Source organism: Cavia porcellus, unplaced genomic scaffold (assembly GCF_034190915.1).
Source record: "Cavia porcellus strain 051 isolate PalLab524CR breed Dunkin Hartley unplaced genomic scaffold, mCavPor4.1 scaffold_26, whole genome shotgun sequence".
NCBI classification, from domain to species: Eukaryota; Metazoa; Chordata; class Mammalia; order Rodentia; family Caviidae; genus Cavia; species Cavia porcellus.
In genome coordinates, this window is record NW_026947509.1 from 31449925 (window position 1) to 31460343 (window position 10419).

The 10419-nt window shown below is 51.3% G+C and overlaps 1 protein-coding gene across 4 annotated transcripts in view; it reads right to left on the bottom strand.

Annotated features, from left to right (window-relative positions):
* Agap1 (ArfGAP with GTPase domain, ankyrin repeat and PH domain 1) overlaps positions 1–1810 on the bottom strand; it is a 488546-nt gene extending 486736 nt beyond the window's left edge. For all 4 annotated transcript variants that reach the window (XM_003474578.5, XM_003474579.5, XM_013157542.3 and 1 more), the window contains exon 1: positions 1635–1810. In XM_003474578.5, the coding sequence (XP_003474626.1) occupies positions 1635–1797 (163 nt within the window). In that variant the 5' untranslated portion in view covers positions 1798–1810. The remainder of the gene's footprint in view (positions 1–1634) is intronic.
* Positions 1811–10419: the final 8609 nt, after the last annotated feature.

Below are 10419 nucleotides of genomic sequence, written 5' to 3' on the forward strand. Positions count from 1 at the left end.
CCTCGGCTACAGCTCTCCCCTCTCTCTGCTGCAGCAAGGTATATGAGGCCAGGTGCACTGCATACCTGGAACCGGCTTTAAAGTTTTTCATCAGACTTCTGACTTCTGTGGATGCAGCAGAGAGCTGGGAAGAGGAAGCAAGACCCCTTCCATTACTGCAGCACTGACCAGGCTGCCGGCTGCAACATGCCTCTATTGCCAGATGACAGGTGCAGGTTCCAGGGTCTCCCACCACGTGTCACAGAGGCCACAGGCCCTGCCTCTTGATGAGTGGAAGCAGCTTAACTTGCCGGTGGGGTACCTGGCCTCACTGCGGTGGGAAGGATAGGTCTGAGAGCCAGGCCTCCCAGGCTGCAGCAGGGCCCTGATCCTCCCCTACAATGAACAATTCACCTACACACAGATTGGTGGTGGGCCAGTCAGCCAGCCTGCCTGGGATGTGGTTCAAATCCATGCTGACGCCAAATGCCCAGCGTGACAGCAACACAACGTCCACCTTCTGCACCTAACTGGCCAAGTGGACATGTTAGGCTAGTTGAGACTGCGCAGTGAAAAAACAAAGCCTTCCTGTGGGCAAGGCTCTCTCACCCTGGTTGGGCGATGCCCACACCTGCTTTTAGGCATTCTCTGGTCATCCTTGACTGGACCCAGCATTCCTCAGTAGAGTTCTCCCCAGCCACTGGGCAGGACTCTATTAGGGACCAGCCTTTACCATCACTGCTCAAAAGAAGGTAACCACATTATCCCCGTGCATTGCCACCTGCTCCCCCAGGTCAGTCCTCACAGGACCAAATCAACAAAGCAAGGAAAACAATCCCGGAGGGAGCTCCAGAGCAGAAAAATGGGAGGCCCTGGTAGTCCAAGGAGAACACAGGCCCAAGAAAGGCAGCGGCACTGTCTCAGCGCTCCCGCAGGGATGCAGCTCTGCCGGCAAGCAGGAGAAGAGTTCCGCCCAGCCCCAACATCGTCCTTCGATATCCCTCACTTGGATGGCCTCAGGCTGCCACGGGTGTGAAAGTGGGACCTTTCCGCTGGGGACACCCTGTTCCTCTACTAGAGCTCTTTTAACTGAAGCTGGAACTCGAAACATAACATGTGCACGGGGCAGGAGACAGGGACTGTGCACCTGAACAAGATGCTGTCAGCAGCCTGGTCTGGCTCTCTGCACAGCCTGAGGCCAGCGAAGCCTGTGCCCATCAGGTCAAAGGTATTCGGGGGCAAAACCGCAGCGCCCTAGCACGCTGGCCAGAGCAGCACTTCTAGTAGCAGCGCCTCTCAACACATGGTCAGCGTCCAGCAAGAGCTTGGCCTGGTAACCTGTCACGGGTCAGGTGGCGCCACTCCCAACCAACTGCCCCCAGGCGTCGATCCAGCCAGGACACTCAGGCGACTTTCCCCAGGAGAGACTATTGTCCATTGACGCCAACGACCTGTCTTCTCTGGCAAGCTCGCGGCTTGCCCCGCCTGGCAGGACAGGAAGCAGCACCGCAGTGCTCCCTCCCCTGGCGGGGCAGCCGCGTGCCTCGGCCCGGCGCGTGTGTACACACGCACGCACACGCGCGCGTACACCCCGCCGCGCCGGGGTCGCCCTCTCCCCCGCGCTCTCCGCCAACTCCAGGCGGCCTGGCCCTCACCTTCGATGGCGATGACGTGCTCCCGGATCTGGTTCTGCAGTACCGGCTCCTCCACGCGCTCCAGCAGCTCGTAGATGGAGTAGATGTTGGGGTGGACCGATTCGAAACGCTGTATCTCGGCCCGGATGGCAGCCGAGTTGGCCAGCTGCTGCTGGTAGTTCATGGTGCAGGCGCCGCTCCCGGAGCCGCGCACCCCCCGCCGCCGCCGCCGCCGCCTCGCGCCCCGGGGCCCCGCAGCCCCCGGGGAGCCCGGCCCGCTCGCGGCGGCCGGAGGAGGCTCGAGAAGAAAGGCGCGGGCGGAGCAGGCGTGGGGCCGGCGCCGGGCTCAGTTCATGGCCCGGACGCGCGCTGGCGAACGAGCGGACCCCGGGCCCCGGGTCAGCGGGCCGTCCGCGGGGAGTGCGCCCCCATGGAGCGCGCCGCGGCGGGCGCGGCCGGCCCCGAAGGAGGCTCGCGCGCCTTCCTGACCCGAGCTAGGCGCTGCCCCGCCGGGCAGCCATTAACGCCGCGCGGCCGCCGGCCAACCAGGGCCCCAGCGCCGAGCCCGCCGTGCGCCGCGCGCCGAGCCGGGTCCGAGCCGCAGGCGCCGCGCAAGCCAGCCGCGGAGCCCGCTCGCAGCGCCGCCCGCCGCCCGGCCGGCCCCTCGCTCCCTCCCTCCGCACGCAGGGCCCCGGCCCACGTCGGCCCCGCCCCCGCCCGCCCGCACGCTCCGCCCGCCCCCCGCCCTCGGCCGCCGCCGCCGCTGCGTGCTCCGCGGAGCTTCCCAGCGCGCCGGATCCCGGGGAATTGCGCCGGCCCGCCCCGCGCCGCCGCGCCGCCTCTGGGCTTCCTGGGACTTGTAGTCCGCGCCCGGGCCCGCGCGCAAAGCGCCGCTCGCCGCTGGCGCAGGGGCGTGCGGGAGGGCCGAGGCTGAGGCGCGGGTGCCGGCCTCCCGGACCCGGCGAGGCGCTCTGCTGCCTGGCTCCCCTCGGCGTCCCCGAGCTGCCCGCGCCGACCCCGCGCCTCGGCTCCGGGACCCCCCCGCGCTTTTGTTTCCGAGCGCCTGGCCAGAGGCACCTCCGCGGCGCCCCGTCGGTTGGTGGCCTCGCTCCCCGGGTTCTGGACTTTCTGCCTTGCTTTTGTCGATGCGGCCCGAGTGCATCCCCTTAGTGAGTTCTCTTCCCGAAGACCAGGGCTTTTATGAGCCCAATCACTGTAGGAGTCCGGTCTCCACCGGTAGACCGAAGTTTTCGGGGGTGTGAGGCATGGCGAGATATCACCGAGGCGTCCCCAGAATCCTTTTCTTCTGTTTCTGTTTTTTGTTGTTGTTGTTGTTGTTTTAACTTTAGCTGTCTGTGTCGCGCTATGCGAGATGTCCCAACCCCTGTCCTCTGACCCCACCCTACCCTCCTGTAAACTAAACCAGAGGCTGTGCAGGGCTTGGACTGCAATGCATCCTGATGTCCTGGTGTGGGGAGGGCTCTACCCACCGGCTTGAAGAAAATGCAGTTGTTAGAGTTTTGCTGGAGCAATGGGCCCCGTTTCGGTTGTTCTGAAACTCAAATCAAACTGGGCCAGCCCTGCAAGTAGCCCCTGAAACCTTTCCTGATCCCCAAGCAGGCTGTGATGTCCATCTCACTTTGATATCCAGTCTCTTGGGTTCCCAGGATTTCCCAAAGGAGTGCACTGACTGTTTTTTTAGCATTCCAGGCCTTACAGTTGTCCTTATCCTTAACACTGGGTGGGTCCATCTGTGATACACCTCTAACTACGCACTTAGAAGGAATAGTAATAACAAACATGCTGTGTCCTCGTGTTACTGTTAGGAGCAATTGATGGCTTCTCTACCTTAAAACCCCTTCCCCACGCGACTGGGACGAGATCTCACCAGGCCTTCTGTGGTTGCTTTTTATTTCCCTACCCGCAAAAGACCCGGAAACACCGTAAGCTCCTTTCTAATTATCTGAGCTTCTCTTACAGCTTAGCTCACCATACACAGGTCAGTCATTCTCAAGCCTAGACCTCTCCTCTGAATAACAAAGCCATGTCCACCTGCCTCATCTTCTCTTAAATGACTCGACTCAGCTTGTCTCAAGCTCGAACTGAACTCCTGCTATCCCTTTCCCTACTCCTGAAAATCTCTGTCCCAGTACTGGGCGATTCCATTCACCAGGATTAAAAACTTGGTGGTATCCCTCTTGGCTCTCCTCTTCTATCTTAAAGTGTCAGCTCCACCTTCAAAACACCCAGAATCCCAAAATTCCTCCCCACCCTCCACAGGTTATGATCATCCAGCCCTGGATTTATACTAAATGGTTGGTCAATCAGTTATCTCCTTGCTTCCTGCCAATTCCCTTACCATCTCAAGAAGGCAACCTGTTAAAGCTGGACATCCTATGCCTCTGTTTACAATCTCCCCAACAGTGCCCACCCCAGTCTGGCCTCCCAGGTCCTCGAGGCTCAGGTGTCTATCCAAAGTGGGGCAGACCCCCAATTTTCTCCCTTCCTGGGACCTAACAAATTGGCCTACCATATTGTCTAGCAGCCTAGAGGAGACCTGAGACTCCTGGATTAGAAACAAAGGACTCATTGTTCCTAACAGCAGCAGTCACCAGAGGACCAGCACTTTGGGTACCAGTTCCTGAGATCCAGGTCTCCCAGCACGACCTAGGGGCCAGCTGAAGAGGAGAGGAAGGCTGAATGTAGAGCTCTTAGTTCTCGCAGGGACAGCAGTGTGCCTGCCCTTGTCTCTCAAGAGAGGGAGGCACTGTCTTTAGGACTGTGAACAGGAGACGCCATCCTTGTCTCCCAAAATTACTTGGTCTTCTGCATCCTTGGCAAGGCAGCTCATGGGTGTGCAGAAGCAGCACACATCATTGAAGGGTCCCCAAGGGCGCCCTGACACCTTCATCTGTCAGCTGCGGCTACCATGACAAAGGGCATGGTGTCTGTGATATAAACAACAGAGACTTGTTTCCTGGACATCCTGCAGGCTCAAAGTCCCAAATCAAGGCTGGTGAGATTGGATCCTCCCCTAGTTCCCTTCCCTTGACTTGCAAATGGCTGTTTTCTTTTTTTCTTTTTCTTTTTTTTTTTTTTTTTGGTACGAGGGATTGAACTCATGATTTAGTGCTTACCAGTCTGACGCATTCACCGCTGAGCTAAATCCCCAGCCCTAAATGGCTGTTTTCTTGATGTATCTTCACATGTTTGTCTCTGTGTCTGTGTCCTAATTGCCTCTTTTCATGTTGGCTTGGCCCCCCCAGTGACCTTGTTTTACTTTCATTACCGTCTGCAGTCCCACTGTGATGTTGCTGTGTGAGTTTTGGGGCACACAGTTCACCACAACAGGACCTGTCTTCGTCAAGCAGCTCTGCTTCCAGTGCATCTTGTCTTTTGTGGCGTCACTGACCAGCTCAAGGCTCCCCATGTACACATGTCAGGGACAGTAAATGGGATTCCTCTGTGAGGATGGCCCCTCCCTCCCCAGCACCCTTCCTCAGCCCCATCACTGCTTCCTGTTTCACCCTTAAGCCACCTGCTCAGCGAGACCTTCTTTGTGCCTTATCTGAAGTCGCATCCCATCTCACTTCTTACTGTGGTAGGAAAAACAGTGGTCCCTAAAGACACACTCATCTCATTGCCTGTGAAGTGCAAATGGGTCACCTGAAATGCACAAGGGTCCCTGTAGCTGTGACTGCATTAAGGGTCTTGGGACAGAGGAGATCATGGACAAGTCCAATATCATGGCAGGAGTCAGAGTCAGACAAGGAGATGTGATGGTAGATGCAAGGTGCAGGGCAGAGAAACTGATTGCACAATACTGCTGTGCCAGCTTTGAAGATGGACCAAGGGGCCACGAGCCAGGGAGTGCAGGTGGTCTCTGAAACCAGAAAAGAAAGAATCTGTTCTGTCCTGGAAGTTCCAGAAAGAGTACAACTGTGTGGACCTGTGTTGGGCTTCTGACCTCCAGAACAACATAATAAACTCAGGTTGTTTAAACCACTGGAACTTGTGCAAATTTTCTACAATAGGAAACTAGTTTGCTTCCTTAATTTTTTTTTCTTAGCACTTATCCATGTCTAAATGGCTTTTTGCTTATCTTGGATACATCCCTACTGCCCACTAGAACATAAGTTCCCCATTGGCCAGGGGCTTGTCTGCTTCATTCTCCATTTGATTCTCAACCCCAATAGCATAACAGGTACATGATAAATGTTTGCCAAACTAGTGGCTTCCCTGTTAAACTCTTAATTGACACATAACACAAGGACCACAGTGCATTTGTGAATGCAGAGACTTCTCTCCATCTATAGAGCTCCCCTCTCTGCATATCAGGCACATAGTAGGTGCTCACTAAAACCTAGCTGAATTGAAGCAGAAGGTGCACAGGACTGGTTCTTAAAGGCTCTATGTCTTTTTTTTTTTCATTTTTAATTCAATGTTTAGGGTTCCAATGATTATCTTCCTGGTTAGCGAGCAAAACAAGCAGTAGTATTACTTAACTTAAGATGGCTTTTTAAAAGATTTTCATATTTATTAAAATTAATGGAATATATAAATTGAGCATCACTAATCCAAAAATCCAATACCTGAAATTCTCCAAAGTCCAAAACTTTTTGAGCATCAATATTGAGACCACAAGTGGAAAATTCCACACCATGAAACTTTAGTTTCATGTACAAAATTATTAAAAGTGTTGCATAAAGTTACCTTCAGGCTATGGGTGTGAGCTTTATATGAAACATAAGTGAATTTTATGTTTAAACTTGGATTCCAACCTCAAAATTTCTCATTTATGTATGTACAAACATTCCAGAATCTCCCCACCTAAAAATCTGAAACAAAATACTTCTGGTCCACTTGGCTTAAGGAAACTCTACCTGTATAGCTTTTATCAAGATTTTTAAACTAGCCAAGTGTGGTGGCTCACACCTGTAATCCTAACACTTGGGAGGCTGAGGCAGGAGTTCAAGATCAGCCGAGGCTACAAAGTGACCTCAAGGCCAACATGAAGTAAATAGCAAGACCCTGTCTCAAAAAAGACAAAAAAAAAAAGAAAAAAAGATTTTTAAACTCAGGCTGGGGATATAGCTCACACAGCACCTGCCTAACAAGCATGAGATTATGAGTTCGATCCCCAGTATCAAAGGGAAAAAAGATTTTCAAAATCTCATCAAAAATGCAAATAATTTCTAATTGAAATCCAGGTTTATCTTCCCAAAATAAAGGTCCCAAAGATGCCCTTGAAAATTCACAGAAAGCGTTAGATGGTGACAGGAAATTGGATGCAGGTACATTAGGGTTCATAAAAGATGGGTACAAGCACAAACGGAACACTGCATGTTACTGTTCGGGAAAGTTTCTCTGTCCTAGTCATCCACTCATCATCAGCTCCTGTCTGACCTTTGTTTCGGGACCCAGCTTCTACCTTTGTCCTTTCGCGTCTCTTTCCTAAGAACAGTTATAGCTCTTGCAGTCTCAGCCCTCTTCAATTTCCAGGGAGAAATCTGCTCCATACCATGCTACTTTGTAATAATCCTTTCTTGATAAAGAAGCTCACGGGTTTAAAAAAAAAATCCTCCATCATATTTTCCCTAAATTAAAGGATGGTCCTCAGACCTGAACTCTGTTGGTCACGATTCTTATTGGGTTGAGAAATCAATTTACCAATAAAGCAATTGGACAGGACTAGACAGCACAGGACAGGCGAGGGTGAGAGATCAGGTGGCAATTTTTTTGTTTCGAGAGTGAAAGCTTCGTGCCTGAGGGAAGACGGGAAGTCCTGGTTCAGTCATGCTCAGCGCGCCTGCTCCCTGCCTGCTGGCTGAGCCTTTGTGGACTCTACCCTTCCAAGGGGCCCACCCGAGTCACATCAGCTGCCTGTTGCTGCCCTTGGATCTGGATGATGACATCTGAAATGGGTCCCCTAGGCTGAAAGCAGGCACCTTTCTTTCTCGAGGCTCCAAGGGGGCCCCTGTGCCCTGCTTTTCCAGCACCTGCGCTTCCTGGTTCAGGGGCCTCTTTCCAGCCTGGCAACGTCGGAGCAGCTGCACATCTCTCCCAAACCTCCCACTTGTCTCTTCGTGCCTATACCAGGAGCCCCGACCCCTTCCGATATCTCTCCATCAACTCAAGGCTAAATTTAATGACATTTGCAAAGTTCCTTCTGCCTTCTTGGGAGAGTTTCCATAAGTTCTGAGCATCAGGTCAGCGACCCCTTAGGGAACATTTCTCTGCCTCCCACCACACTGAGAATAAACAGAAATACACACATGGGCTTCGTATGGTTCACTTAACTACATCGCAAGACATTCCATGGCTATAGCCACACCGATAAGTATTGACAAGCTAATAAAAAAGCCTGTCTATAGAAAATCCTAGCACTATGAGCTTTCCTCATTTTCATTTAAAGCACACGATTTACTTTAATGTGTTAAAATTCATTCAATAAAATCCAGAGGATTAGGAGGGAAACCAGTTACACTGAAATGACGTTATCAATATGTTTTGTAGTTTATGATTCAGGGATAGATGTGCTTCTTTATTAACATATTAATTAACAAGACATAGCAGCTGTCTACCATCTTCCATGACTTTCAATCACAGAGAAGCTAAAAATGCTTTGAAGATTTCCACAGTTCTTAACTGTGATGGGCGAACATCTTATTTCTCTATGGACAAAGGTGCGGGTGTGGGTCTAGACTTGTGTGAGCGGTGGCCTGTGTTCTCACTGCAAGGAGCAACTGCCTTTCAGCTGGACATGGATGCAGTCAGAGAGGGCAATCTACACATTTCAGAAGCATTAAGTACGTTCCTGTTGTCACTCACCAACCCTAGAATTCTTTCACCACCCTGCAGAATGGAAACTCTCTATACCTTAAACACCACTCTGGTCCCTGCTGTCCCCAGTCCTGGCCCCCAGCATTTGACTCTGTTCCTGTGAACCTATTGGACGCACCTCGCGAAAGTGGAGTCTTGTGGTATTTGTCCGCGTGTTTGGCTCCCTTTGCTTAGTTTCAGGTCTCCGGGCTCCTGTGTGCTGTAGCATGCACCAGCTTTTTGAAGGCTCGCTAATATCCCATGATACAGAGATGCCACATTGTATTTATTTATTGTCTGCTAAAGGTTCAAGGGCACCTCCAGCCTTTGCTTGTTGTAAGTAATCCTGCTATGAACGTGGGTGTCCACAGGTCTCTTGAAGCTCACATCTGCACAGTTCGGTCAGACACAGGCCAGGGTGACAGGGCCTGAGATTTATGCCCAGAGAAGTTGAAGGATGAATTCTCAGTAAAAGAGGGCTGGTTGTGGTAGGTGGTGGGTGTCTGCAATCGCAGAACTCTGGGAAGATGAAGCAGGAGAACTGAAATTTTGTGGCAATTTAGCAAGACTTTGTCTCAAAATTTAAAAAATAAAATAAAAATGTCTGGCAATGCGGCTTAATGCAAAGGTCTTAATTCTCAGTGCTAAAAAGAAAAGCAGCTGGGTGTGTGACACATGCCTGGAATCCCAGCACGTAGAAGGTGAAGCGGAAGGATCGCTGTGAGTTTGAGGCCAGCCTGGTTACATAGTGAGTTCAAGGCCAGCCTGAACTACATAGTGAGACCCTGTCTCAAAAAGACTAAAAGAGAAAAGGACAGAAAGGGCACTGTGAAACGGACCTCAGCATCTCTTTTTTTTTGGTCTTTTTCGTTTTTATCGGTACCAGGGATTGAACTCATGACTGTCTGCTTGCAAGGCAGGTGCGTATGCCACTGAGATAAATCCCCAGCCCCGTGGACCTCAGCATCTCTTCCCCGGATCGTGAGGGAACTGGCCCCCAAGGGGAAGTGGCTCACATGATCTCCCACTGCTCCCAGGAAGCAGAGGAGCCTGGGAACCCACCCGAAGCTGGGCCAGCAGGGGTGGAAACCAACTGGCACCAGAGAACAGAGGACAGCCCTGTGACAAGGAAGAACAAGGTTCCGGGAACAAACCCTGCTGCTGAGTGGAAGCCCAGCCCTGCAAGATGCATTTCCCTCTGAAGTTTCCATGGAACCAGCTGCTGCCACCCTTTCTATGTCCAAAAGAGGGTGATAGGCAAAGCTGCTTGATTCTTCAAACAGCTGCCCCGAGCCACCTTCTGCACGTATCATGAAAACCCAGGGCTTGTTGCTGTCGGTTACCGGGGTACTAATACTCAGCTATTATTTGCACACCCACCTCTGATCTTCAGTGTTGAAAGTTAGTATTGATAGAGACACACGTACTAAAACAGTCATGCAAATCATTTCCTCGGCGTGCAAAGTGCAAGATTCATGATAATTCTCAGCAATGCATTCTTTTCCCATAAAATGGAAGATTAACTTGGTTACACAAATTCTGCGAACTGATTAAAACACTGGTTTTATATACATAGATTTGGCTGCTGAACAAATTAGACACTGAGAAATCAGATGCAAATGAGTAGTTTACAGACGCTTCTGAAATTATATAATCGTCTCCCAGATCACGTGAAGACCAGGCAACAGCTTTAGAGAATGGATCTATTGAGGCAGCTCAAAGGAGGATTTCTGTAATGTTTATCAACTTTATTTTCCTCTCAGTGTTTGCCATCTATTTTTGTGAGCATCTCTGTAATTTAGCCTTTGTGTGTTTTATAGATTGGCTACTACTGTATCTTTGGGGCTTGTTGGATGGGAGGATTTACTACGTTTGGCAAACTTTCTTTTTGATGTATCCTCTGAATGGAGAAGATGCAAAATGATAACCAAAAAAGATTACTCTTCTGTTCTTCAATTTTTATTTGGCAAAAAATAGATTTCAA